At 45.3% G+C, this 27,377-nt stretch overlaps 4 protein-coding genes across 11 annotated transcripts in view; 2 read left to right on the forward strand and 2 right to left on the reverse strand.

The window, feature by feature from the left end:
* Positions 1 to 413: 413 nt before the first annotated feature.
* On the reverse strand, positions 414 to 12,747 carry tdrd12 (tudor domain containing 12). Of its 3 annotated transcripts, none has more exons than XM_028958024.1 (36): positions 12,608 to 12,747; positions 11,900 to 11,939; positions 11,659 to 11,823; positions 10,493 to 10,620; positions 10,148 to 10,267; positions 9,982 to 10,037; positions 9,751 to 9,836; positions 9,451 to 9,622; positions 9,302 to 9,366; positions 9,174 to 9,223; positions 9,015 to 9,077; positions 8,882 to 8,930; positions 8,680 to 8,792; positions 8,463 to 8,516; positions 8,138 to 8,227; positions 7,563 to 7,626; positions 7,302 to 7,409; positions 6,928 to 7,113; positions 6,659 to 6,812; positions 6,439 to 6,566; positions 6,132 to 6,323; positions 5,830 to 5,958; positions 5,644 to 5,761; positions 5,420 to 5,547; positions 4,912 to 5,126; positions 4,771 to 4,852; positions 4,439 to 4,620; positions 4,122 to 4,329; positions 3,877 to 3,969; positions 3,636 to 3,802; positions 3,378 to 3,551; positions 2,325 to 2,450; positions 2,108 to 2,221; positions 1,871 to 2,024; positions 680 to 740; positions 414 to 545 (listed from the first exon to the last, which is right to left on the reverse strand). In XM_028958024.1, exons 2-36 carry the CDS (start codon positions 11,933 to 11,935, stop codon positions 472 to 474), a joined length of 4,104 nt encoding a protein of 1,367 aa, XP_028813857.1. In that variant the 5' UTR covers positions 11,936 to 11,939; positions 12,608 to 12,747; the 3' UTR covers positions 414 to 471. The 3 variants fall into 3 exon arrangements, with proteins under 3 accessions (XP_028813857.1, XP_028813859.1, XP_028813858.1); XM_028958026.1 differs by having other exon boundaries at positions 12,677 to 12,742; XM_028958025.1 differs by lacking the exon at positions 12,608 to 12,747 and adding an exon at positions 12,449 to 12,454.
* A 233-nt stretch (positions 12,748 to 12,980) lies between these two features.
* LOC114766810 (protein brambleberry-like) overlaps positions 12,981 to 27,377 on the reverse strand; it is a 480,412-nt gene continuing 466,015 nt past the window's right edge. The window contains exons 1-13 of one of the 4 annotated variants that reach the window (XM_028958062.1): positions 16,680 to 16,825; positions 15,972 to 16,241; positions 15,744 to 15,872; positions 15,394 to 15,579; positions 15,099 to 15,321; positions 14,868 to 14,984; positions 14,556 to 14,735; positions 14,209 to 14,415; positions 13,987 to 14,125; positions 13,796 to 13,854; positions 13,576 to 13,700; positions 13,398 to 13,498; positions 12,981 to 13,245 (exon numbers count right to left, since the gene is read on the reverse strand). In XM_028958062.1, the coding sequence (XP_028813895.1) occupies positions 13,116 to 13,245; positions 13,398 to 13,498; positions 13,576 to 13,700; positions 13,796 to 13,854; positions 13,987 to 14,125; positions 14,209 to 14,415; positions 14,556 to 14,735; positions 14,868 to 14,984; positions 15,099 to 15,321; positions 15,394 to 15,579; positions 15,744 to 15,872; positions 15,972 to 16,235 (1,860 nt within the window). In that variant the 5' untranslated portion in view covers positions 16,236 to 16,241; positions 16,680 to 16,825 and the 3' untranslated portion in view covers positions 12,981 to 13,115. Of the gene's footprint in view, positions 13,246 to 13,397; positions 13,499 to 13,575; positions 13,701 to 13,795; positions 13,858 to 13,986; positions 14,126 to 14,208; positions 14,416 to 14,555; positions 14,736 to 14,867; positions 14,985 to 15,098; positions 15,322 to 15,393; positions 15,580 to 15,743; positions 15,873 to 15,971; positions 16,242 to 16,679; positions 16,826 to 27,377 lie in introns of those variants that run through there. The other 3 variants (XM_028958063.1, XM_028958060.1, XM_028958061.1) reach the window with 3 other exon arrangements.
* LOC114766826 (palmitoyltransferase ZDHHC7-like) lies at positions 19,842 to 24,532 on the forward strand. Of its 3 annotated transcripts, XM_028958083.1 has the most exons (8): positions 19,842 to 19,969; positions 21,141 to 21,235; positions 21,346 to 21,642; positions 21,718 to 21,842; positions 21,941 to 22,037; positions 22,706 to 22,787; positions 22,920 to 23,050; positions 23,312 to 23,491. In XM_028958083.1, the coding sequence occupies exons 3-8, from the start codon at positions 21,352 to 21,354 to the stop codon at positions 23,489 to 23,491; spliced, it is 906 nt and encodes a 301-aa protein (XP_028813916.1). In that variant the 5' UTR covers positions 19,842 to 19,969; positions 21,141 to 21,235; positions 21,346 to 21,351. The 3 variants fall into 3 exon arrangements, with proteins under 3 accessions (XP_028813916.1, XP_028813913.1, XP_028813915.1); XM_028958080.1 differs by having other exon boundaries at positions 22,706 to 23,050; positions 23,312 to 24,532; XM_028958082.1 differs by having other exon boundaries at positions 21,351 to 21,642; positions 22,706 to 23,050; positions 23,312 to 24,532.
* Positions 24,616 to 26,530, forward strand: LOC114766827 (transmembrane emp24 domain-containing protein 6-like). Its single transcript, XM_028958084.1, has 4 exons — positions 24,616 to 25,023; positions 25,729 to 25,855; positions 25,943 to 26,097; positions 26,177 to 26,530. Exons 1-4 carry the CDS (start codon positions 24,634 to 24,636, stop codon positions 26,408 to 26,410), a joined length of 906 nt encoding a protein of 301 aa, XP_028813917.1. The 5' UTR covers positions 24,616 to 24,633; the 3' UTR covers positions 26,411 to 26,530.

A 27,377-nucleotide genomic window follows, 5' to 3' on the forward strand; every position in this document is an offset into this window, starting at 1 on the left:
CTTTCTTATTGTCGAACTTGTGTACAGAATCTACAGCAGAGTGAATAAAAAGATTCTATTCATAGTTGGGGGTCCTAGTGAACCGGAGTTGATCTTGTTGTAAGTCGCTCTGGATAAAATGCCGTAAATGTATTATGCCGTGTAAGGTCGAAAGGAGAAGTGAAGTTGGATCTAGCCACAACAGTGTAGTTTTGTGTTTAAAAAAAAAAAACTGTTAACAACTGTCAAACCAACTGGAATGGCCGCAGTAATGAACATAAAGTTTTTGCTTATCTTTATTTAGTAACATAGAAACCCCACTTAAATAATACAAAACTTAAACAGAAAGCATGTACTCATGCAGCAGGTTAGGAATTGAAAAACCACAAAAAAAAAAAAAAAAAAAAAAAAAACATTTAACGAAAAGTTGATATGCTCCCAAATATGTAGGTGATTAGTTGTCACATGTGTCACACCCACTGCGATAACACATTAGTCACTCTCACTCCCGCTATCCAAATTCACATAGCAGCCCTCTTCTCCAGCGTCCTCCTCAAACCGGTCACCTACGAGCACAAACACTCACTGAAATGTTCAGTACATCGTATCACTTGTGTAATAATAATCAGCAGTCCGTTTTTTCCTCCAGGTGTGATATCAGACCCACACCCACGTGTTTAAGAAAATGCCCAAGTCTTACCGTTCAGTACCTTCACCTTGCCTTCTTCAATGTAGTCAAAGTCATACCCAACACATGCATTCTATTCAGAAGAGCACATGAGTAAGTTAAAAAAAAAAAAAAAACACACACACACACACACATCACTATTCAAGATGGGTTTATGGTCAGTTCGACAGTATACCGTGTATTGAAATAAAGTTTCACACAGACCCCCACATAGTGAGAAAAATATTTGTGTATATACACACACTAAACTATACTAACTAAAACTAAAGCTTAAATGCTGTAAAGGTTATCTCTACAGGAGAAAAGTAGAACTTTTCTGTACAATGAACAGGTCGAACAGGACATCATGTACGCTTGTAAGCAGATATGCAGGATAATTCAAACAGGACACACAACAGGAGACAACAACAACAGTACATAGAACTCCAGCACTTTCACTTTTACCTCCAATCACTCCGGACTCATTTGCACAAAATCACTCTGTGCTTTTTACTTTACTGCTCTTTTTTATGGCTCTTTTTCTCTTTTCTGGTTTGACGGTAAACATTGTCTTTAACTCATTTGCACACCTTCACCCTACCAGTTACACATATTTTATGTTAAAGACGTAAAAGTGTAATATTTGGTTATGTTTGCAATATTTGCATATTGGTTCATTGTATACTTGCAACATTTGCAATACTGTGGCCTGTAGTAGTCGCAAAAAGCATTTCACTGCATATCACACAGTGTAGGACTATGTATGTGACAAATAAAATTTGAATTTGAAAGAGAAGACAAACACGTGCAAAATGTGAAGGAATGTGCAAAAAGAGCAGATATGAGCAAAGATCAGGTGCATAAGGCTGGAAGTGTATTGTTGTTGAGTTTAACAGTGTTCTGGTGGTGGCAGTGCATTGAGAGCTCTGACTGCTTGTGGGAAGTAGCTCTAGCAGTTACACGTGAACATTTACATTTACAGCATTTACCAGAAACCCTTATCCAGAGCGACTTACAATCAGTAGTTACAGGGACGGTCCCCCCTGGAGACACTCAGGGTTAAGTGTCTTGCTCAGGGACACGATGGTAGTAAGTGGGGTTTGAACCTGGGTCTTCTGGTTCATAGGCGAGTTTGTTACCCACTAGGCTACTAACACCCTACAGTTACCCTTACAGTTACATCAAGACGAACCATTCAACACTTCACAAAGCTGGCAGAATTACCTTGTATTTCAGAAGAGTGCTCCATTCCCTGTGTTCCTTCTTCACCAATTCAATCACTGGTTCATTACACTTCATTTCCCATGAGCACTTGTCTGCAATAACGTCCCACATCAGCTCCAGATCGACACAATACTTCTTGTTAATCATGTGTGCACTACAAAGATCAACAAGGTGTTAGTTACTTTCATTACACAGAACATTCAGAGATCTTAATGCGTGCCGTATAAAGCATCAAACCTGTATATCACTCTGTCAGAGAAGAACTCGCACTTCTGCATGAGAGGGTTGATCAGTTTTATGTGCAGAAAAACTTTGTCCTGGTTCTGGTGCCATTTTATCTGGGGATGAAAACTTGAGACGGAGACAAACAACCATGACCATTTTCCCCCACAGACAGATACTGGCCGTAGAAAACTATTCCTGAATTACACGGTGGCTCTGAGGAACCTCATACCTTCGGACTTTATCCACACTGATGTCTTCCTTGCTGCATATCTGGTCAGTGGTACCAGTGGTGATCCATGTTTTATTTTCAGGTGCAGAATAATGTCCAAGATTCCCTTGTAGATTCCCAGTGTCCCTATGAACAGAATTATGGCCATTTCCATGACTTTTTAATAACTCTAAGGCAACTGAAAAGCTTCACTTAAACGACAGTGTTTCTTGAACCTGGAGCCATCTTGTTCGGGCGTAGATCATCAGCTGTAATTTACATGACTTTTTCACTACGTAAAGACGGCAAAGTTACTACAGACCTGCGCTAGTTTTAAACGTTGTAAACGTTTCTCTCACAGTCTTACGGTAACTATGCACTTCGTTATACATTCATGTGTCAGATTGCAATGTCTTTTCCAAAACTTAATAGGTTTATTTCGTGGAAAATTCTCTTTCCAAAGTCCATGACTTTTCTAGGTTTTTAATGTCTGTAGGAACCCTGTAACATACAGGCAGGGAAAATGTCCATGGACTTTGATGCATTAACCGTCTAAATGCTTATCCAGTGCGCCTTAAAATCAGTAGTGACAGGGACAGTCCCCCTGGAGACTCTCTGGGTTAAAGGTCCCAAATTTTGTGTCTCCTAATATCTTTCTAAAATTCCAGCCATGGTGCAGAATTACAGCTGCTTTGATCCAGTCCCACAATGAGATTTTCCCAGGACGCGCCATTTCGGTGTCTTTAAACGCTAATGAGGAGACTAAAAGGCGGGACGAGGAGGAGAGCGGCCTATAGAAGTTGAGCGGGCATTCACGGAAATGACGTCATCAACACCATTCCTGAAACCACAATGCCAGGAAGTTGTGTCTGCGTTTTACTAGAAAAAAAATAAAATGAACCCACTGGTTCTACGGAATGGAAAAAGTGATTACACTTTTACAGTAATTACAACTGCAATGCTTCACAAGACATTGTCAATCACCTTCATCAAATACCAACTCCAGTGTCAGTATTCTGTGGGGCTTTATTGTGTTGTTGACTGACAGTGTTGGTGGACATGATTGAACCAGACCTGAGCTGTGTCAGGGCCGCAGTAAGGCTGAGGACACCTTCACATTCAGGGTCCAGAGTCAGGCGGCTGGCAGGCAGGCCCTGCGATGGCAAGTGGCTCTCGCCGTTGGTCAGGTTTCTGCTGGCAGGGGTTGTATCTGCTGCAAGATCCTTCGGCTCCGAATCAGCCTTGGTGCTACGAGAGTGGAGAAACACCTTGGTCAAGAAGTCACACTTGCAAGCTACCATTATACCAAAACTAGAAGCTAAACATGCAAACCTATCAGGGGCAGAGGACTCCTCCATGGCTGCTGACCCTCTGCTCAGCTCCTTCAGCAGGTCCAAGTGCTGTGGGTTAGCAATTCCCATCCCTGTGTCCAGGATCTCAGTATGGACGCTGTACTCATTGATATAGGTCTTCAGGCCTGGTATCCACGTCATGTGCACCTGATGTAACACAGCATGTCTGAATGGTGTAGCGATGTCTGTACGGAATTCATTTACATTTCATTATTCTTTACCAGGGGATCCACCCAGATCGTATTTCCCAGGCAAAGGACCACCTTGGCATAATGTAGCTTTCCTCTGATTTTCTCACTTATCACTCTAGTGACCTAAAAGAATAATTCATATTTTACTAGAAGTTGATTACAGAAATCTAGAGTCTAATGATAATTAGTTCATTAGTGGCTGGATAGTAACATCCTTTACGCACAACCAAAACTCTTCACGTAGAATTTAAATAAACAGCAGGACTGGTGATGACCTTCGAGTTCCAGTCCACCTCGCTATCGATGGGCCTGACCCTGCACAGGATCATCTCCACGGCCTGAGGACGAAGCTTCTGCAAATGGGCAGGCAGCTGCAGCAGCTGGTGTGACTTCACGCTCTGTGTCCGTCCCTCATCCAGGAAGTGTGCGACCACACTGTGGAAGAGCTGGTGCCCTTTATCTGGGACAGATACAATCTGCACCCTGAGACACAGTAAAAACAAAAGGGATTACAGTATTTATTAAGTTTTATTAAGACTTTTTCCTCTTTATCTGTGGCCACGTTGGACGGTGGCCTCCTGCTGGGTTATACCTGTGGTACACATCCTCCTCCTGAACAGCATAAATAAGCCCTTCTGAAACGTCTTTAGCCCAGGGCTTCTCGCTGGCGTAGTACTCTGCCATCTCAGCCGCAAACTTCTTGTAGCAATCATCATTTTTGCTTATAATGCGTCCATAGTAATGGGTGGCGCTCTTTATACACAATGGTAGGACCTACCGCACATGGGGTTTTGGTTAGTATTAATATGGTGTTTAAATCAACAGATGCACTAAACCCAGTGCCCTATAACATATCAAACTTGTAAGTTTGTTCATGGCAAAGAGCTGTGACTCTAAACCAAAGTGGTATCTAAACTGACTGACCTGAACAGAACCCGACTCTGGATGTTGGGGCTGATCTTGGGTTTTGCTGATGACATGTCTGTCGGGACACACTGAACTGTCCCTGAAAAGGAGAGCAGTTGACAGTATTTTCTTTATGAAATGAAAAGTATTACAACCAACCTGCAAAACCCCAGGGTCTTTATGTAGCTACAGAGGTCACGGTCGGTCTTCTGCTCTTCCTTGGCCTGCTGGAATCCCTGAGCAAACTGCAGGAGGTCAGGGGGCAGCAGGGCATCGGTGCGCTTCAAGTAACGCTGCACGCCTGAGAAGTGGCGAACGTTCTGCTCTGACAGCAGCAGGATTGATTTAGCGTGACAGTGCGAGACCGCATAAGCCTAAAGCAAAAAAAAAAAAATTATAATAATAAAAAAATGTTAATTAGGAAATTTATCATGTAATTCACAATTACCAGTGTTCTATAAAGAGGCTGCAGTATGATATCACTTGAATTTATGCACATTGCTAAGATGCTGTGGATCAATACTCATTGATCCTAATCAGTCCCCATGATCTAACATCCATCTACACCCAGAGTGCTCTGCAGTTAAAAACTGGGCATTACCAACCAATAAAAGGCAAGGGTGACCCCTTCTGGACAAAAAGCCCAAACAAGAATGGCACAGCTAACCTTCGAAAAGTTGTCAGACATGCAAAACAGACGTTCCCCAAAGATTTTTGGGGAGGCTGGAAACCCATAATGCACCACACAGCTGGCATCCATGATTCCTAAAGCCTTGATGCAGTCATTTGTGATAACTGACAGGGGAAAAAAACACTGTGTTTAACCTTATTCTGAGTAGTGTAAAACAGTATAGATAAATATAAAAAACAAAATATTTAGAATTTCTTTACCCAAGATCACATGAGTGCCTGGTCCAATGTCTCTCCTCCACTGCTTTATCACAAAGTCAAACTTGTATGTTAGGCCCTCGTGGGCTTTCAGGGAAAAGGCTGACGTCATGGTGAGCGACTATAACAATATAAATGACAACATGTGACCAGAAAAGACCAGTTATGAAAGAACTACTTTCTCTTTACCTTGTAAACATCTTCCACCTCCTCCACTGAATTGGTGACTATCAAGGTCTTCTGAGGGACAGAAGGAGTCAGGTCCAGAGCCCCAAGCATCACAGACATCTTAGTGCAGTCCAAACACAGCAGGACAACCTGAGGTGGATAATAAAGTACTGGGACCCTTGCTGGCTTTAACGGGTAACCCCAAAAATGTAGCTGAACAATATGCTTTACCATTTACTATGGTAAGAAGCATATCGTCGTGCTCATGAAATCAGAGGCAAAGCGGCTGTGAGTTTGAAAACTGTGTAGTTCGGGCTGCGGACCTGATGCACACCGCCACACAGGGCGGCCTCTTCCTTCACCGTGATGATGATGCTGGGGTCGCTCATGTGGTCTCTGATAAGAGCCCCCACCTGTGCGCTCCAGTGCATGCCGACAGCAATGATCTGCTGTGGGCACGAGGTCCGCTCTTCTCTGGACAGGACCTTTTTGAAATGCTGCAAGACAGTGGCCATCTTTGGAGAGAGGGGAAAGAGATCATTTACATGGCAGCCATATTCGAGCTCCGGACAAGATTTGGACCATAATTTGATGTGATCTTTCTGTACTAGACGTGAAATGATGACCCACCTCCTCAGTAGCGCGTGAAAAAAGCAAGTCCACCTCGTCCAGCACCAGGTGGCAGATTCCCAGGAAGAGGAAGCAGTGGCAGGCCAGCATTCGCACCAGGCTGAAGGGTGTGGTCACCAGAACTTGACCTGTCCCAACAGAGAGCGGTCAGTGCCGCAATCTTGGGATGGGCTGGAGAAGCATGAAGGAAAAAAAAAAAAAAAAAAAAAGTCGTTCATACAGTTGTTGTGGATTTTTGTTGCTCTTGCTTCATCTTGATCCATCCCCAGCAGCACCAATGCCGGATTCAGATTCTGCGTAGCCCTCGTCTCCTCCAGCAGATACATAACACGCTGAGCTTTCTCCCAGCCAGGGCACAGGATCACCGCTACAGGCTGAGGAACCGAATCAAATCATTAGCTATAAATGCATTTATCTCCATAACATCAGTGCACATACTGTATTAAGCTAATAGTGTTCCATTAAAAACAAGAAAGTAAACCACCTCACCCCTTTGTGGCTCATGTGGGCACTGAAGATGGTGGACAGCTGCAGGTGGCTGATAAGCGGCGGCAGGTAAGAGACGGGGTCGTCTCCACTGCGGGACACCAGCACCACATCACACCCTCGGGCCACCGCTGGCCAGCTGTAACACTCTGCCACGCCCGGCCCACTGTATTTCTTCCTCAGTAGATACTGGAGGAAAGCCCGAACACCACACAGCACCATGTGTACAGGGTGTCAGAAAAAGTGGCAACGTAGACAAACGTTAAATATAGGAACCCTCAAATAAGACACTGAGCATCAAGGAGTGACAAAAATACTACAAACACATGTTTAATACTCAATATGTGGCTAACCAAACTTAATATTCCAAATCCTACCTTTCTTAGTTGCTCTGTAATGGGACCATTGTCCAGACTAGTGCAAGGGTCAATGGGGACAGCAGACTGAACCACAACACCGGATTTATAAGGTTCATGGTAAACATTCTGAACAAGACAAAGATTATATATATATATATATATATACACACACACACGGCCTGTTATATATATATATATATATATATATGTGTGTGTGTGTGTGTGTGTGTGTGTGTGTGTGTGTGCAAAAACCAAAGTAATTAGTAACGTAAGCCTTACTGTGTCGTTAACCGATTCCGAATGATCGAGATTTAGAGGACCAGGATTTATAAACTGCATCAGTCTGTAAAGAGCACAATTTCATGCATTTGTTTTAGAACACCATGCTAGAATAAACTTCTCAGTCTTATAGCTAATAAAAGTGAAGTGTTTCTCATTGTGATACACTGCAGCACAGCACACGGGGCACACAACAATGTGTGTCCTCTGCATTTAACTCTTAGTGAGCAGTAGGCACCTCAGTGGCACCTTGACGGGTCGTGATTCGAACAGGCAACCTTTTGATTACGGGGCCGCTTCCTTAACCGCTAGGCCACCACAGTTTTCCTGCCTTGTTGGGACATTTTGAGATCTACTTTGTAAACAATGGAATCTAATCTGAGTCCAGGACATCATTTAACCAGGAGGACAATCTCTTGGCTGAGGGGAGACAGAGAGAACAACAATGGGCGGGATAAAATTCTGCAAAGAACATTAGTCATTAGGCTGCTTTCAAAAAGGCAAGCAACAGCGGAGCGGATATTTTTCCACAAAGGACAAACGTACAGACAAACGATACAAGTAAATAGACGAACCTGGCACAGGCCAGCTGATCTTCAGTCTTCTGCTGTTTTACACTTTGCTGCTGGTTTGGATACTCAGACAGGTCGCTGGAGGCAATACAGCTGGGGAAGGGGAAAAACCCGATAAAGAACACGTTTTATAAATAAAAACCATAATTTCTCTGTAAGTTGTGCATCAGAGCACAAAGCCTTGCACAAAGACTGCACAGTCAAGTCTAACCTTTGTGACCTTTGCCTCTCTATATATACTTGCATTTATTAACAAGTCACGTGTAGTGCACCATTGTAGTGCAATGACAAGCATTAAATTCAAACACAACCATGATTAACACTCTACCTTAACTCAGTGTTCTGTAAACCCTTGGGGTGCTCAAGTTCTTCACACCCAGAGCTAAGGATTAAAAACATAATAATACAAACCTGGTAAATATAATTAATTTAATAGTCTAAGAATAAATACAAAATTCCACATTCTCTATTTGTGAAGTGATGTTCTGAAGGAAGATTTAGAGGCCCTTCTGGCTTTTCCTGGTCAGAAAGGGCTATACCATAACCTGGTTCCTGAGATTTCTTCTGACATAAGCTCCAAATCCACAATGTCAACCTCCAGTGCCGGCATCTCAGGAAGGTCCCGTTCTTCATCATCCTTCCTGTCCTGTTCCTCGCACTGAAGGAAACCGAACTGAAACCGATCAGTCCAAACTTGACATTGAGACATTGAAAGGCATAAATAGCGCCCTGTCGAAGAAAACTCACTCTGGACATTCCGTTCACTGCTTTTTCGGGATTCAGGAACTTCATGAACCTAAAGAAAGCAGTTGCAATCGTCCTTACAAAGGCGTGGAGGTGGCATTGCAGCAGTTTAAAGGAATGCAGACTGAATACGGACCTGATCAAGCTCAGACGCTTGAAGAGTTCCTGAGCCAGAGATGATTCGGTTTCCTCACGCACACTGAAAAAGGAAAAAAAATATATATATAAAAACTATACCTAACTATACCCAACATGCAACAAACGGTGTCCGTGGTATTGGACAAGACTCACTCACCTTTTCTCTGCATCATCTGGCAAGTCACAGTTTTCACCTCCATTTGCCACCTGCTTACGATAAAAGTTTTATTCTCTGTTCTAGGGTCAGAGGGGAAAAAGAAGAACGGGGATTTGTTTGGGACCTACAAGCACTTTGCCAGTGGACGGCTCATTCGGTGGGCTCACTTTCTCGGTTTCCAGCTGGGCCGTTTCTTCCAATACATTAAAACCATTAAGAGTGTAATGTTATGGTCAACTGTATGAAAAACATATGCTGGTTTTAATAAATAGCTCACCCGCTGAGAAACTGTTGCTCTTCATTTTATCAGTCGGACGGGACCTCAGAGCAAACCCGTTAAGGGCCAGGAACTTTTTGGGGTTGGAGAAGTCAGACGAAAAGGCAACAGGCTCCACATCCCTCGAGCAACGAGCAAACTTCTTCAAAACCAAGTCGTCATTCACATAAATCTGCAAACCGACGAAAGGCACAAATATAAAAAAATAAAAAAATAAAAAACACTAATTATTTGTTTACAGGCAGAACGGCAAACATGCGGTTTAATGTATGTAAAAAAATATATAAAACAGTGGCGCACCTTCACGCCATGGATGGTCAGGTAGAGGTCTATCGCAGCACAGTCGCCCTCCATTTTAACAACCAGCACCTCTGCTCTGCTAGAAGCTGCGCCACAGAGTGCAAATGGCTTTACTGCACCAGAAGCACCCAGGGGAGGCGGGTTCGCAAACATGCACACATACACAATCTCAAAACACTACAAGCACACCCAGCGGGGCAGGCTTTAGGATTGTGATCGGTTTCTGCTCACCTTGTATGAGTTTGTACAGGTAGTGTGTAGCTGAACTGTCCCAGTTTGTTGACGGTCTGACACAAACCAAAAAATGAGTCTGAGCAATGACAGGCAGGCATGTGGAAACCTTGAATTCGCATCAGTACCTACATAAAAAAGGTTTGTGTGTGTGTGGTTCTCTTACACAAGCTGAGCCTTCTCCTGACTGATGGACACCTGCAGTTTTAGGGGATGGATCCCCGCCAGACAAAACTTCCTCACGCAGAACGGCAGATGCAGGAACTTGTCCAGAGGCGCTCGGACACTGCAGGGCAAACGTAGTCCAGAAACCCTCGATTCTACATTTCACTGGAGTGCTTCTGCTGTCGCAACAATCAACCCTACTTCAGGCAGCATTAAAATGGTGCACTTTTGACTAAAATACATTCACGGAATAACAATAACAACACTATACATGTGATAATAAAATAAAAAAAACAATAAGTGTAAAGACAATGCTTCTGAGAGTGCGTGACAAAAGCATGCATACTCCTTAGTGCTAACGACAAGGTGATCTCCATGGTCCACTAAGAAGCATCTGGCCTGTGTGTCCACGAAAACTGTGTCCACCACAGCCCGACACCAGCTCCTCAGCATGGGGGAAAAGGCCACACACACCTGCAAGGGCAACAACACAGACACGGCTCCTTTAAAACTGTACAGCACGACAAAATTAACACAAGAAAACAGCATGAATGACTTATGCTGTTTATGTACAGGGTGGGCCATTAATTTGGATCCAACTTAATAAAATGGGAATAGTTGGTGATATTAACGTCCTGTTTGTGGCACATTAGTATATGTGAGGGGGCAAACTTTTCAAGATGGGTGGTGATAGTGGCCATTTTGAAGTCGGCCACTGGATCCAACTTTTATTTTTTCAATAGGAAGAGGGTCATGTGAGACATCAAATCTATTAATAATTTCACAAGAAAAACAATGGTGTGCTCGGATTTACTTTATTCTTTCATGAGTTATTTACAAGTTTTTGACCACTTATAAAATGTGTTCAATGTCACCAAACATTCCCATTTTATTAAGGTGTATACATATAAATGGCCCACCCTGTACATGTGCTTTGGTCAGTGGCGGAGCTGTGGGGTGGATGGTGTGGCTGTGGTCCCCCAAGCACCGCATAACGATACCGCCTCACTGCAACGTTTGACATGTGGCTTGCCATTATGCGTGCAATTCCCCAAAAAAAGGTTTTGTATTATTCCAGTCCAATAATCAACTTTTTCAACGAGATGGTTCGGTGTGAAAAGATAAATTTGAGTCGTATAAAACAATTTATTTCTTTAATATTTATTATTACAGTTTTAGTACTCTATTGTGTGAGGTGTGCTATTAATTTTATAAATGATCTGAGTAGGTGTGGCCAAGCTAATCTGCTCAAACAACGGCACTTATTTCATGTTTTCCACCACTATCTGCATTCCAAATATTGTAGAAATGTGTGGTTTACCAAGAAATAATGGACAGAATTTTTTTTCTCTCTCTCTCATGGTAATTCAGCAGGTCCCAGAAATGCATGTCTTTTTTTTGGTTTAATAACCCTTCAAACGATCACGAATTGATTCCTGACGCTCTTGATTTATATTCAAACGCTCAAAAGTGCAAGGGGCGACGTGACGCCCCCCAAGGTGACCGCCATACCTGTCCTTCCTGTAGGGAAGGGCACTTCAGCCTCTCCATGTCCAGGTCGACCTTGTGGTAGAAGAGGTTCATTCCGACCTGCAGCTGGTCGTACTCGCTCTGGCTGTGCAGGGGAGCGCCGCCACCCTTCATTATTCTGGCCCACAGGCACCCAGGGTGTTCCACCTGCACGGCGAGACCCGCCCTCGTCATTGCCAGCCTCAATGTCCAGGGGCCAGGGGGTCAGAGGTCAGGTACTCACCTTCAGGATGGAGATTTGCAGCATTGTCCCAGTCATTCGCCTGAAACGGAAAGAATGTATTATCGTGAACATATCGAAGATCTTAAATTTCAAATCTAATAAAAAAAAATCTCGCTCACGATCCGAGGTTTCAACGATCAAAAAAAAGTTTATTATTACTGTGTGTTTTTGACTAGACCGTCGCTGCTCGCCCGAAAGCTGCCAGAAATTTCCACGTCGGTGACGTCATCGCGTCAACAAGTTGCATATTAATTCATAACGTACACGTCATACAGCTTTACATTTCACACGTGTTTAGTCACTAATGCTATTAGTTTCCTTTAAAGACCTTTCAGCAACCTTTATCTCTGTAATGAAATAATAAAAAGATAAATAGCACTAAAACTGTTTTTTTGAACGCTTTTCTGTGTGGCCTTTCCTTTTTTTTTTTTTTTACATCTAATGCGGGGGTCTGCAAACTTTTAACACTTAAAACCCCGTCCGGACCCGGTTTCCACTAAAGACAAATTCTTTTCGACACGAAACGAGGCGAAACTCCACACAACTTACTTACAACTTGTTCACCCGCCCCGAGAGGATTCCGATTCTGAAACCATTAACTGCTCGGGTGGTAAACTTCTTGTCACGCACATTTTGAGCGACGAGAAAACTTAAAACGCGAATATCGAAACCGCGCTTTAAAGTGTAAAAGTACGCTTGAATTTTTACTTTCTTTCCGAAGACGAAGCGGGGACCCCTGGTCTAACGGGAGAGTCTAGATGAACGCTTTCCTAGCACCTTGAGAGACGCTGTGATGGAGGACCGGAGAAATTTGGTCGTAAATCTGGATTAATTCAACACGTCTTTATTAGCTCGTAAGCGGCGATTAATTAAGACAGAACCGGAAATGACGCAACCATTGTTCCCGCCCAAAAAAAAATCCCTGGTAGTCGGACATTTATCATTAAATGTCGATTTTAAATAAAATTTGAAGGGTGGAGCTAATGTATATAAAAGCATTTATTATAAATACTGCACAGTAGACAAACATCAATGTAGCATGCTTACACAGTATTAAAAAAAAAAAAAAAAAAAAGTGCTGGTACAGTGTAAAATCAAAATGGAGCCAAACAAATAAACATCAAGTTGGTTATTTCAAAGCTGTCAAAAGTGCTTAGTTGAGGAGATGAGATGTTCACTGAATATAATATATTAAAAAGTTGACTTTTCAACATTTTCAGAGACGGTTGTGGGAGGCATTTCCTCCTTCATGGACACGGCAGAAGTCCTGACCCTGTAGTGCCCTCTTCTTGCATGGCTGTCCCAGCTTCGTGGTACCACTGCACAAAGGCCGACCTGAAAAAGAACTGTATAAAAAATAATAATAATAATAATAATAATTACATTTCATGAAAATGCATCTACTGCATATAAACATGGTTATTTTACAAATGTACAATTTCTTTATAATTACACTGGAACCATTCTTCTGGACACTCCATTTTGACCAACATCTCACCTGTTGCTTGACACTGACTGGTTAGGGCTGCAGCCATGTGGTGGATCCACAGCATCCAAAACACCTCCAAGATTTCTTTGGGGAACGTCAAAAACGCCCTGCTACAAATACACAAAAACAGGTTTTAGGCAGGTCATAACTCATTCGAAATTGAATTGTGCGTTTCGACTGTACTCACTCCTGCCAGGTTAGGCCAGCTTTTGAGTCTGGGAGTTGAATGGCTGGTTGTGATTTGGCTGCAGTGACTGAATCTGGGAAGCCCATGGGCCTGCGGGGGTGACGTGGCCACCATGCTTGGGTCACCTTCAGCAAGGCAATAAAAGGTGCTCTGTATTAGCTCAAAAGTGCAATTTCAGTCAACTTGAAATGTAATTGAGGAGTTGAGTACAGCAGAGCACCTGCCAAAAAACTGTCATGATCAACAGGGTCCAAATCCAGGTCACAGTCCAGAAAATCCCTACTGGGGGGAATAATCGATGTATTATAATCGAAGTCATATTTGATGCTCTGTAGACCTGCGCAAACATAATCTTTTACGGAACATCCATATAATCAGTGTTAAAAGTAGAGGCTGCATGGTGGGATTTACCGATTCGACGTGGGGGACTCGGTCGGGGTGGTCTTCACCTCATCATGGCTCTTACTTGGAGGAGCTGGTAGAGGACGGCAGGGTAACGTTCCCCAGATTGTAGAAAGGACCCACAACAACCGCAGCACAAACCAGCGACCTTGGACAATGTCAATACATAATGCAAAAATGTAAATGGAAAATAAGGATAAGGAAAAACTCCCAGATCTCATGTTTACTCACCCATTGAAAGAGAGAAGAGCAGCAGCGTGAGTGTAAAAAGGTCAAAGGCCGGCTGCTGGTTAACCTCAGCAATTGCATTGACCGGCACAGTGATCAGCAGAGACAGTCGGGAGAAAGCTGGACACTGCAGGAAAGACAGCAGCAGTGCGCAAAGCAGGAAGTACCCAGCATGCACCACACAGGTCCAAACTGCACAAAGACTCAAACCTGTAAAGACAAGAATTTGTGATAATCAAAATGGTACCGTACAAGCTCTTGCAGAAGGTCGTTCTGCATGTGCATATAGAGCTTTGGTCCCTGGACCACGCCCAGGAAAAGGTTGGAGCAGACTGCAGATTGGTTGATACCTGCCCATCCCAGGTAGCCCTGAATGAGATGCAGTCGGTCCTCCAGCCGACTCTGCATGTTATCCAGGTAAAGCAGCATGTATCCCAGAGTGCCGTTCATGCGCTCCAGCTTTCCCAGGAGTTCAGAGTAGAAGTGGGCGGTGTTGTCCTGCTGTTGCAGAAATTCAGCCATGTTCTCTTCTGCAGCATGATTAAAAAAAATAAGGTGGCTAATTCCTCATCTAAAAATGGTCATTTGGCATTTTCAGTGGTTGAGGTTAAAGAACAAGATCAGAAATCACACAATCAATTCAAGACCAAAATGATACTCACCCATTTTACTGTAGATGTCCTGAGCACGACCTCGGACCTCTGCCAGGTCCTCCATAATGGCTTGATGACCTTGATTCACCTCAGAACCTTGACCTTTCAACTGCTCAGTCATATTCTCTGTTTAGACAATATGTTGATGTAAGAAAGGTATTATGGCTACTTATTGAAGGGAATCGTTTCAGATTGTCTAATTAAGATATATAAATCATGTTAATAATCTGAGCGCCTGACCCATCCTCTGTGCAACGCCTTGGATGAGCTGTGCTACCAGCTCTTGGCCGGTACTGATCAGGGCCTTTTCATCCGCCAGTCGCCGCAAGTTGCCACTGATTGAGGCATCCAGCCGCTCCTGCCCTTCCTTCAGCGCCCCCTGATGGAGCTGCAGGGCAGTGTGTCCCTCCAACAGCCGGTCCAGAGAAGCGGCAGTCAGGTCCCGTAGTTCACGCTGACCCTCCTGTATATAAAACACCGCATGGTTTACAGAAGCACTTACAGCAGGATCAGCCTCATCAGACAGGACCCCGACCTTCAGGTCCTTCATGGCATCAAGTTGACTCGTTGCTGTGGAGATGAGGGCGTTGACCGTGAGCTCGGCCCGGCGGCGGAAATGCTGCTGCCGTGTAGCGTAGCACACAGCGCGGGCTCGATTGCTCACAATGTGATATGCATTCCATGTGTCTGAGTCCATGTCTGCAGTGCACTCCTTAATGGACTAAAATGAAAGGAAGAGGAAAATTATTATTCAACTAAGAGTATAAAATCAAACTAATATCAAAACACCAGGGATTAACATTAGAACTGAGAAAGCTGCATCGGTGCATCCGTAATTTCTATTAATGCCAGATGTTTTTTTTTAAAAAAAGTGTCACACTATACCATGTCCTCTGAGCAAGGGAATGTTCTACGGCCCTCCACCTCCGCCTGACAGTTAAACAGGGCCACGCCGAGTTTGGCCAAGTTCTCCTCAGACAAGCTTCCACAGGTGGACCTCAGCTGGGCAACAACCTGCGTTGATGAGACTCATTAAAACCGTTTTTAAACCTGGTTTACTTATAAAAATTTGTCTCTCAGATGGACGACAGATAGGCCAGTCAGGGCCAGTACCCGAAAATGACAGCTGTCCAGGGGACTCAGCTCCATCTGCTTCGCTTCAGCAAGAATCTTGTCATCCGCCACAGCGATTTCAAAAGGTGGCGGCTCAGCCAGCGGAAGGTTCTGATGGACGTTGGCTGCTGCTGATGGTGTCGGGGCCGGGTCCGGGGCTGCTTTCTTCATCCAACCAAAAAAGGCCGCCGCCGACCCAAAGTGACCTGCCAGCACCCAGAGGAGAAGCCCCCATGGTGCCAAACGCGGCGCTTTCTGATACATTCAGCCCTAAACAAGTGGCAGAATATTAACTTAAAAATACATTTCATGCAGATTTCATGAGCAGGACAAACACTATTTATCATAGTCGTACTAGTCCTATAATAATACAAATAATAAAAATACACAAGAAGTGTGCCTGTTTTACTAAGTAATTGTGCTTAAATAATAGTAATAAGATCAATATAATTGACATAATTAACATTGCAATGATCACCAATGTTAATTAATTCGATGCCTCAGTGCAACAAAGCAGGAGCAGCAGCGAGACTCTGTCCGGGCATGTAACCCTGGCTGGTCCTGCTCAGAATGTTCACAAAAGAACCTTCTACTGAAGGCATCCAAAAAGCCAAGCAGATGTGGACACTTATATACAAAAGTCGTGCAGAAACACGTGGAGCCTGCAAATGCTTTTATATTCTGAATTAGAAACGTAACAACACCAACCTTTCTGTTAGACTTCAGTTGTGAAGGCGTCGCTTCAAGATCGTGAAATAAATCCCTTTTCTCAGGAGGTAAAAGCTGTCATTAGGAGTTCGGCTCGGTAACAAAAGAATAATTAAAAAGTAAAAGCGTTCTCGCCTACGGTTTCATCCACTAGTTTTAAATGGGAAACAAACAGCCAATCAGATTAGAGCAGCTCCTCCCGCAGACTTCTCGCGAGATTTCCGGAGAAGCGTAGCAAAATCAGCCGTATTAGCAAATTAGCGTCTTTGCCCCGCTGTCTACTAGTATGCGGGGTCGGGGAGTAACGAGCCACGTTACATTTTAATATTGTGTACAAATCCATGTTCAGATGTACCTGCATTCTGTCGCGGAGTAATTTCACACTTTTAACACGCAATGCCGAAAGAGCAAAACGCATTTTCATTCAAAGTGGGACTCCTCCACTTTACTGCGTTAAAGGAATAGCATCAACACTATGCATAAACAAGTGTGGCGTTATATACTTAACAAAAAAGGAAATAACTGAAAACATGTTTTATATTAAATTTTCTTCAAAATTGCCACCCTTTGCTGATTACTGCTTTGCACACTCTTTGCCACTGTGCTTTGCACACTCCTTTGCCTTCACTCTGCGGTCCAGCTCACATTTACGGTATTTATCAGACATTTACGGTATTTATCAGATGCCCTTATCCAGAGCGACTTAAAAATCAGTAGTTACTCCCCAAACCATTTCGATTGGGTTCAGGTCCGGTGACTGTGGAGGCCAGATCTCCACTATTTGTTAAGTCCATAACTCCACATGTGTTCATTCATAGTTTTGATGCCTTCAATGAGAATCTACCAATGAAAATAAAGAAAACACATTGAATAAGAAGGCATTAAACGTAAACGGTGTGTTAAACGTCCATATAGCATTAGTGAAGCTTTTCACATGTTTGTGTGAGTGAAAACTTTTCAGTATATCCGGAAGGCGGTTCAATGGATTCTTGTGTGTCGGGATGTTTTCAGTCACACGAATATGTAAAAAGCTTCACTAATGCTATATGGTCGTTTAACACACAGTAAGTGTAATTTTTGTTTGTTACATAAGAGTCTATTTTTTGGCTACCACGGACAAGAACCAGTAGACTTAGGAACAGCTTTTTCCCCAGAGCTGTCTCCTTGCTGAACTCCTCTGCCCCCCCATACACTCCTGATAATCACTGTACTACCTAATCTTGCACATTTTTGCACATAATCATTGCACTGACTATACACTTTTTTATATAAATATGTTCATATTTATCCATTTCCTGCACATATCACCTTATGTATATACATAACTTATTTGACCTGTATCCTGCACTTGCTGCTTTTTGCACATTGACCTAAACTGTATTTCGTTGCCCTGTACTTGTACATGTGTAATGACAATAAAGTTTAATCTAATCTAATCTAATCTATTTCACCTGTATCTTCGTGAGCGTTTCAAGGTGAAGTGGTTTTCATTGTGATACACAGTACAGCACACAGTGCACACAACAAAATGTGTCCACTGTAAGATGATTTCTGTCACAACTGATTGAACCAGCAATGGTTGGCTGCAGTACTGCTGCCTGAAACTTTCCAATATGAATGTGTACCTTATGTCAGGGTTTAGTGTCACAATATGAATGTGACACTTAACCCTGGGTGTCTCTAGGGCGGGTCTGTCCCTGTAACTACTGATTGTAAGTCGCATATGCATATGAGCATATGATCAGCACGGTCATCTCTGTGAACTCGTTCAAAATGTTTTCATGTGAATAGTGAAGTGATTTCTGTACGTAATTAAAGTACAAAGTTTGCTAAATGAAATGTTCAAAGCATGCTTTATTATACTTCACTTCGCCTTGGCATAATGTGGCTTTCCTCTGATTTTCGATCCTTGATATCTGAAAAGATTGGTTGCTTCTATAGAAAGGTGTTTTTTTTTCAGATGGCTCCCAATACCAGCTCTTTACCTGTATAAAATACACCTCTGAGCCAAGCCTGAACCTTCTTTGTCATGTGGGGTACCCAGCTACTCTACGCCACCGCGTCTTTGGGATAATTCCATCCTAGAAGTCAGTTAACCTCGTCAGCCCCGTTCATCGTTTCCCTCGTGCTGCAGCGGCCGCAGAATTTGATCCCTATTGAAATGAATATGTCCTCTGCTGACACAGCGCCAATGGAGGTGCGCCGTTGCTCTGATGATCTGAGCAGAAGCTTCCTTTCTTTTTCTTCTCCATCAGGGTACAGAGCATCCCGTCTCTATGGCTGTATATGATGAGAGCATCTTGTTTTACCTGGCGCTGGAGAGGCAGCGGCCGGACCTGTGCACTGAGAACAACATCAGCAATTCACTCTTTATTTAACCCATCACCCTTGGTGAGCAGTGGGCAGCCATGACAGGCGCCCAGGGAGCAGTGTGTACCTTGCTCAGTGGCACCTCAGTGGCGCCTTGGTGGACCGGGATTTAGTTCATTCACTGTTGAGACCAGGTATTACATTTCTGAGGTTCACAACCCTTCATTTTATTAGACTAATAAATTATATATATTTAACATAATATATGAAAGTATAATTTCCAAATGACATCCAAATTACCTGCTTTAAAATAACAGCTTGGCTCTTTCTGTCGGGTCATACTACATCGATTTAGAATGATTTTTTTTAAAGCATAAGAATGTTTCAGGACCAGCTTATTTTCGTCCTGTCACAGATTTCAATTCATTCTCATTACACCAAAACAGAGTGGAAGACTAATTAATGGTTTGGGGTGAGCTTGACTCCAACAAGTGCTAAACACCTCTGGGAACTCCTTCAAGACTGTTGGAGAAGCATTTCAGGTGAAGACCTCTTGAAGCTCATCGAGAGAATGCCAAGAGTGTGTAAAGCAGTAATCAGAGCAAAGAAACTAGAATATAAAACATTTTTTCACTTATTTCACCTTTTTTTGTTTGAATGAACCACATGTGTTCATTCGTAGTTTTGATGCCTTCAGTGAGAATCTACCAACGTAAATGGTCATGAAAATAAAAACACATTGAATGAGAAGGTGTGTCCAGACTTTTGGCCTGTAGTGTACATGAAAATGATTTAAACGCGTTTTGCGTGACGTGATTCGGGTAATGAACCTTGCTGAAGAAAGGGGGCGGAGCCCGGCCGGGACGCACCGGAAGCGACGCTCCCCGGTTCAACCCAGCTGCGGACCGGGCTGGTGGCTCCGAGAGCCGCGTGTTCCCGTTGCGGAGCGTCCTTGATCCCCGCCTGGATCTGGACGTATGGTGAGGGCGGTCCGGCTCGACCTCGTTCCCAGCGCGGTTCGGCTTTCCGGGGCTTTCGGGCCCGCCGTTCACACTTCACTCCCCGTCCGCGACAGCGTTAGCATCATGCTAACCGCAGCTTCGTCTCTCGCGCGACCTCATTAATTTTTTTTTACATATATAATAATTTGAAATGGTAGTTGATTTCGTTTTGGTGAATGCTACTGAATCGAACGCCGTCGTAGCGGAATGGTGCTGCTGAACGAAGCCCAGACCGCCACAGGTTACCGGCTACGTGCACGTCTGGCATTCTGATCACATAAATCCAAAATAAAACGTGATTCCGTGCTCTGAAATCAGATTCGCGACGCCGTCGGGGTGGCCGTGCCGAGTAGGTCGTCGGTAATCACCGGATCTAAACGGCGCGTAAATCGCATTAGGGCCGGATGAGTCGAGTCTGTGTTGAGGTTCCGTTTAACCGAGTCGCGTTAAGGAGCTGAAGCTGTTAATCGCTGCCGATCGGCGACACCGTGAAGCCCTCGTAGAGTTTTATCGTGAATCCATCGAGTGGATATTTTCTCCGTTAAAGTGAAGTGATTGTCATTGTGAAACGGTGCAGCACAGCACACGGTGACACAACGAAATCCTCTGTATGTCCTCTGTATTTAACCATCACCCTTGGTGAGCAGTGGGCAGCCATGACAGGCGCCCGGGGAGCAGTGTGTGGGGATTCGAACCGGCAACCTTCTAATTACGTGGCAGCTTCCTTAACTGCTAGGCCACCACTGACTCGCTTAAGCTGAATACAGTCCAAATTTTGGTGGCTGAACCAAGTTGCAGCCCTGATGTTTCCTGGTGTGGCCCTCACATTCGCTAGATCTAGTGTAGTCCATGCTTTGATTGGGATTTACATTTACGGCATTTACCGGACGCCCTTATCCAGAGCGACTTACAATCAGTAGTTACAGGGACAGTCCCCCCCTGGAGACACTCAGGGTTATGTGTCCTTCTCAGGGACACGATGGTAGTAAGTGGGATTTGAACCTGGTTGATAGGCGAGCATGTTACCCACTAGGCTACTACCACTAGGTGATCGTGTGCCTGTTCGGTGTCCTGGGCGAAAGCCTGGATGTCATGATGCAGAGTGTAGAACGGGCCACGTTTAACTCTCTGTACATTTTCGCTGTTCTAGAGTTAATTCGGGGACTTGGTGACCGGCTGGACCGTGCAATGCGTCTCGTGCATTGAGGATGTTCTCCCATGAAGGACAGATGAGGCATTAGAGAGGTGGGTGCAGAAACGTGTAAAATTGAGAGGACCAGCATGCTTCATGTTCTCATTTTCCACCAAGTGGTAACGTCACTCGCAACGATGGCTCGTCTCTGTCCCTTCCCTAGAACAGGATGCAGTCCCATCGGCTGCGCGACATGGACCAGCAGCGCCCCCTGCTGGATGGGGAGTGTGGCACGGGAACCCCGCCCGAGGGGTCCCAGGTCTGGTTCATCCAGGACGGCTGCGGGATGATCTGTGCCTTCATTACGTGGTTCCTCGTCCTCTACGCCGACTTCGTGGTCACGTTCGTCATGCTCCTCCCGTCAAAGAGCGTCGGGTACGCCATAATCAACGGGGTGGTGTTCAACGGCCTGGCGGTGCTGGCCCTCACCTCCCACTTACGCACCATGCTGACGGACCCGGTGAGTATCGGCCAGACGGACCGTATTCGCTGAAAAAGCCACGTTTGGGGTTTTCACGTCCTCGCTGCCGCGCAGGGTGCGGTTCCCAAGGGCAACGCCACCAAGGAGTACATGGACAGCCTGCACCTGAAGCCAGGAGAGGTCATCTACAAGTGCCCCAAATGCTGCAGCATCAAACCCGAGAGGGCCCACCACTGCAGGTGCGCCGGTTTCGCAATTCGAAGAAAGCACCTACGCAGGCGGCTGAGAGGCGGCGCCGCCGCGTCTCACCTCTGTCTTTCGTCTTCGTTCTCGATAGCATCTGCAAGCGCTGCATCCGAAAGATGGACCATCACTGCCCCTGGGTGAACAACTGCGTCGGGGAGAACAACCAGCGCTTCTTCGTTCTTTTTACCGTACGTACTTTATTTCTATCACGTCTGAATAAAACGCTCTGAAATAGTCACACTTCCCGCTCGGCCCACCACCGAGCTCAACCACGCACAGTTTATACGCTGTACTGCAGACGCTCGGGCTACTCGGACTACTATGAAGCTGGGGCAGTGGTGGCCTAGCGGTTAAGGAAGCCCGTAATCAGAAGGTTGCCGGTTCGAATCCCGATCCGCCATGGTGCCACCGAGGTGCCACCGAGCAAAGCACCGTCCCCACACACTGCTCCCCGGGCGCCTGTCATGGCTGCCCACTGCTCACTCGGGGTGATGGGTTAAATGCAGAGGACAAATTTCACTGTGTGCACCGTGTGCTGTGCTGCTGTGTGTCACAAGTGACAATCACTTCACTCAATCACTTCACTCTAAGTGAAGTGGTTGTCATTGTAATATGGACATCGGAGGGAGAAGGAGCGACGCTGAACCAAACGAAACACGATCGAGCTCGAGCGAAGAAATCCACTCGACGATCGCAGTTTATCACAAGAACCTCTTTAGCTGAGTTCTACGCAACTTTGACAGATAATCTCTCTTGTTTTCTAAATATTTTTTAATAGCTCGCTCAAGATAGGATCCCCTATTGATAAGACGTGTGATCGTTCTAGAGCCTGACGTGTCTCTCTCCGTCCCGGCAGATGTATATAGCGATGATCTCCACCCATGCTCTGGCCCTGAGCGGTTTCCAGTTCTTCACCTGTGTGAAAGTGCAGTGGAGCGGTGAGTCCGGGCAGCCGGGGCCGCGGTCATCCCGCAGTGATGAACAGACTGTGCCTCACCTCCGACCGCCTGTGTTCCGTGTGCTCTCTCTCTCTCTCTCTCTCTCTCCCTCCCTCTCTCTCTCTTCCTCAGAGTGTAGCGATTTCTCCCCTCCAGTCACAGTCATGCTAATGATCTTCCTCTGTCTGGAGGCGCTCCTCTTCCTCACCTTCACCGCCGTCATGTTCGGCACACAAATCCACTCCATCTGCAACGACGAGACGGTGAGCAAGACCAGGCTCATAATCTTCGTTAACTTCGTCACCTTGCGGGGCCACAGCGTCGTAGGTGTTGGCCAGATGTTGGTTTTTTTTTTTTTTCCCTGACAACTCGATCACATGGATGTAATTATGCAGCGCCACCCAGTGGTGCTTCGGTGTACAACAGGAAGTTGTTGTCTTTGCGAGGTAGATAATTGAGTGATTTGGTGTGTTTTTCGTAACTTTATTTCTCTAAAAAGTTAATAATTATCTTTTTACTGCCAGGAGATCGAGCGGCTGAAGAACGAGAAGCCGACGTGGGAGCGGCACACGCGCTGGGAGGGGATGAAGAGCGTGTTCGGGGGGCAGCCCTCCCTGCTGTGGATTAACCCCTTCGCCGGGCTGCGCGTGCGGCGCCTGCTCGCCGCGCGCGGCCGCAAGGGCGGCGCCGAGTTCTCCGTCTGACCGGGTTCACGCGGCGACTCGAGACCGGACGCCCACCACTACAGGATCACGCGGACGCCCCGCGATGGTCCGTTCGCCACCGGTGCTCCCGTTTGAGTGCGGATAATGGATTGGCCGATCGACCCTCGTACTGCTGAGCTTTGCCGGCTGTGGATCGCTCACACTCACGGCCTTTAGCAGAAATCTTTTAGCTTCATTTTTATAAACAATGAGTCACTGTTGGGTTTTTTTTTTTTATTATTTTTCTCGTTGGCACTGAGGTCTCTTTTTTTTTTTAATTTTTTTTTTTTATGCCAGCAGCAGATTTGTCTCTGATCATTTATGGCTTTTACTTGGTCCGTCTACCTGGTTGAGCTCATTATCGAACTTTTATGGTGAATCGTATATTAAACTTAGTGAACAAATCGGAAACCACAGACCCCTTCGCAGGAAGACGACCCCGATGTGCAGTACAAACCGGTTCACGGAGTCCCTGTTTGTGGTTTTGGTTGTTGGGGGGGTCTGCTCAGGTCGGCACATCAACTCGTGCATCAATCTTTTACTTTCAATCATAATCTGTGCGTATGTATTAATAATATGTATCTGCATTTTATTACTGGAAGGCCCAGTATTGCTGGAGAACTGGAAACGCCCGTACGACCTCCACACGTATCCATTACCTCTTCTGGACTCCGGGGAGGGTGGGGTTTAGTCAGGTGATTAGTATTTGCTCATAAGATATTTACAGATGATTTAATATATAAGATATTGAATTTTAAAAATTCATTATTTTTAAGATTATTTGGGCTTCGAACACAGTAAGGCATAAATATCTGAGCGGTTTCTCACATGGTTTCTACCATGCTTACAGTCCCTTTACTTTACTGCATGTATCTCATCCAAGTATTGAAATCGGACTCTCCTACGATGAACGAATGTAGATTAGTGAATATATTCGTGATATAAACTGTATTGTTTTAGACAGGCCAACTTTACCTCATGCAGATGGAGTTTTTTTCACCCCGATAATGTTCTTTTGCCATTAAAATGTGTTTCCTACAACGGCTCGGTCTTTGGATCGTAACCAGAATTGTGTTTATTGGCCAAGTATGTGAGTACATGAAGCAACACGGCACAATGTAATATACAGTAGAGGTCAGAACATGCCATGTACAGTCAGGATTTTATTTACAGGTGACAAACGAGACCGTACTGTACGCGTGGAGCGTAGACCAAGTCGGCGTCTGCAGGGTGTGCAGAGGAGCGAACAGCAGCTCGCGGTGGCACATTTTCTCACCCGTTGGAGGCCACCTGCACCCAGCCCCAGTTCTCCCACGCGTCCCCACCACACGCTCTCTGGCCAGGGGACCGCCATGACGGCTCGGGGCTTCTGCCTGATCCTCCTGCTGCTGGTGGGTCGCGCTGAAGAGACGGACCAGGAGCAGATTTGGGGTTCGGACCAGTACGACTTCGCCATCGTTCTGCAGGCTGCGGAGCTGCGCTGCTTCTGGCATTTCGCTCACGTCGGGGAGCAGTTCTACCTCAACTACATGGTCAGTGAATTGCCTCCAATATCGTAATATCGCACCTTGAATTTGACTTCCATCCAGTTTCCATAAACCATAGAAATCTCTATAATGAACATCCATCATGCCGGCTTCTTCTCTACCATGTGTTACATTTACATTTACAGCATTTATCAGATGCCCTTACAATCAGTAGTTACAGGGACAGTCCCCGCCTATGAACCAGAAGACCCAGGTTCAAACCCCACTTACTACCACTGAGTCCCTGAGCAAGACACTTATCCCTGACTGTCCCCAGGGGACAGGTGTAGTAAGTGGGGTTTGAACCTGGGTCTTCTGGTTCATAGGCGAGTGTGTTACCCACTTGGCTACTACCACCTACCACCATGTTAAGGATGATGACTCTGCATTAAGGAATATCGACAATGTTAACTTGTTTGAAATGCTGTTTCAAGAGTTGCCTTTACTATAAATGATTTACCTATGCATCTATGATTGTTAAAATGGTGTAAAATTTTCATTTTTTAAATATTTAATGGACTGAAAATGTCCATCTGTTTTAAATTGTCCAAGGCTGGTGCTGATCCAAACGTTTGGTCAGATTGAAATTAATGTCATATTGAAATTAATTTTAATATCCACTAAGGAGAGGTGAATGTGACTGTTTGAACATAACCACGCCCCCAATCCTCAGCTCCTCCCCCTCCCCTATGTACTGTGTTCTGCTCTCAGGTCCAGTGGGTGACTGGACTCGCTAATGACAGACACCTGTCAGTCACTGTGAACTCGCCGAGTGGCTATCTGGTTGGACAGGCAGATGATGCGTCTCATCAGATCAGCTTTTTGACCAAAGAGACCGGTAGCACAGAGAAACATGAAGAATTACAGAAATAACAATAAAAAAAAGTCCCACATTATGAAATATGAATCTCTTTCCATCTCTCAGGATTCTATCAGATGTGCTTCAGCAACTTCCACAATCGTTTTGGGAGCATGCAGATCTTCATGAACTTTGGTGTGTACTATGAGGGGTCAGAAGACAAGGATGAAGGGCCCCAGGAGAAGAAGGAGGAACTGAACAGCACGTTGTCCACCATCCAGGTGAGAAGAATCCCTCTCCCTGTGAAGATTTCCGGTCCCATTGAGACCACTAACACGCCCGCGACCCTCCTGCTCCCAGGACAGCTCCCACCGGCTGCAGGGCCTCGTCTTCCACATGTGGCGCCACTACAACTTCGGCCGCATGCAGAGAGGGGCCGACTACTACATGATGGTGTCCAACTCCAACTACGTCAGCCGCTGGTCCGCCGTTCAGAGCCTCGTCATCCTCCTGGCCGGTTACCTGCAGCTCTTCTTCATCAAGAGGCTCTTCAACACCAAGCCCACGACCGACACCGAGAAACCCCGCTGCTGAGGGGAATGTGGCGTCCTTCCAGCGTCCCCACAAATACAGGCTCTTTCACCGGACTGGTTTAGGTTATGATTTATACCTTCAGTCACTTGTTCATAATAAAGTTCAGCTGTACATTGTAAATGCGTCTGAAAAACGTGTCTTTGGCACAAAATCATTGCTGGGTGGAGATTGGGGAAAGTGAAGCGGTTTTTATTGAAATGTGTCCTCGGCACTTAATGAGCAGCGGGCAGCCATGAAAGGCGCCGGTGGAGCAGTCTGTTTGGACGGTACCTTGATCAAGGGGACCTCAGTGGAACCATGAGGGTTTGGGATTTGAAGTCTGCCCTCTTACCCGCTTGGCCACCACTGCCCCAAAGGCGCTGCCTTTACACATGACCCGAGCGTACGTGGTTGTGTGCAAGGAAGGGTGGTAGTAGCCTAGCGCGTAACACACTCACCAGAAGACCCGTGTTCGAACCCCACTTACTACCATTGTGTCCCTGAACAAGACACTTAACCCTGAGTGTCTCCAGGGGGGACTGTCCCTGTAACTACTGATTGTAAGTCGCTCTGGATAAATGTAAATGAAGGGGCCACACGCCACGACTTAAATGTAAATGTAATTCAAATGTAAATGTAAATGACTTCGCCGAGTGTTTCTGCCACTCTGCGCGCCAGAACGAACCTCATGGTGGGTTTCTGAAGGAAACCTTCATCCACTGATGATGAGGATGCTTTTAACAGTGCATGCACCTCATGGGTATGTTCAGGTGCCATGCACTGTACAAACACAGCAGACCTGCCACTCCCCTCACCATTAGTAACGCTGCCTGTTCTCTGTTCAGCTACTGTCGTTTGCTGCTTGCTTACTTGGTGATCACGTGACATGTATATGTAATATCCATAGCAGTGGCTAAAAGTGGGAATGCATCTCGAAAAAAAAAAAAAAACACATTACTTGAAAAGGATACTCTTTCGTGGATGTCAT

Source organism: Denticeps clupeoides, chromosome 17 (genome assembly GCF_900700375.1).
Source record: "Denticeps clupeoides chromosome 17, fDenClu1.1, whole genome shotgun sequence".
NCBI classification, from domain to species: Eukaryota; Metazoa; Chordata; class Actinopteri; order Clupeiformes; family Denticipitidae; genus Denticeps; species Denticeps clupeoides.

Coding starts and splice junctions, on each gene's coding strand:
- LOC114766827 (XM_028958084.1), top strand. CDS start 24,634: ATGCCATGTACAGTCAGGATTTTATTTACAGGTGACAAACGAGACCGT. Junction 25,024..25,728: donor AGTTCTACCTCAACTACATG/GTCAGTGAATTG, acceptor TTCTGCTCTCAG/GTCCAGTGGGTGACTGGACT. Junction 25,856..25,942: donor CTTTTTGACCAAAGAGACCG/GTAGCACAGAGA, acceptor TCCATCTCTCAG/GATTCTATCAGATGTGCTTC.
- tdrd12 (XM_028958024.1), bottom strand. CDS start 11,935: ATGACTGGGACAATGCTGCAAATCTCCATCCTGAAG. Junction 9,623..9,750: donor TGACCATCCATGGCGTGAAG/GTGCGCCACTGT, acceptor GTCGGTTTGCAG/ATTTATGTGAATGACGACTT. Junction 5,959..6,131: donor TGTGTGGCGGTGTGCATCAG/GTCCGCAGCCCG, acceptor TATCCACCTCAG/GTTGTCCTGCTGTGTTTGGA.
- LOC114766826 (XM_028958080.1), top strand. CDS start 21,352: ATGCAGTCCCATCGGCTGCGCGACATGGACCAGCAGCGCCCCCTGCTG. Junction 21,643..21,717: donor GCACCATGCTGACGGACCCG/GTGAGTATCGGC, acceptor GCTGCCGCGCAG/GGTGCGGTTCCCAAGGGCAA. Junction 22,038..22,705: donor GCTTCTTCGTTCTTTTTACC/GTACGTACTTTA, acceptor CCGTCCCGGCAG/ATGTATATAGCGATGATCTC.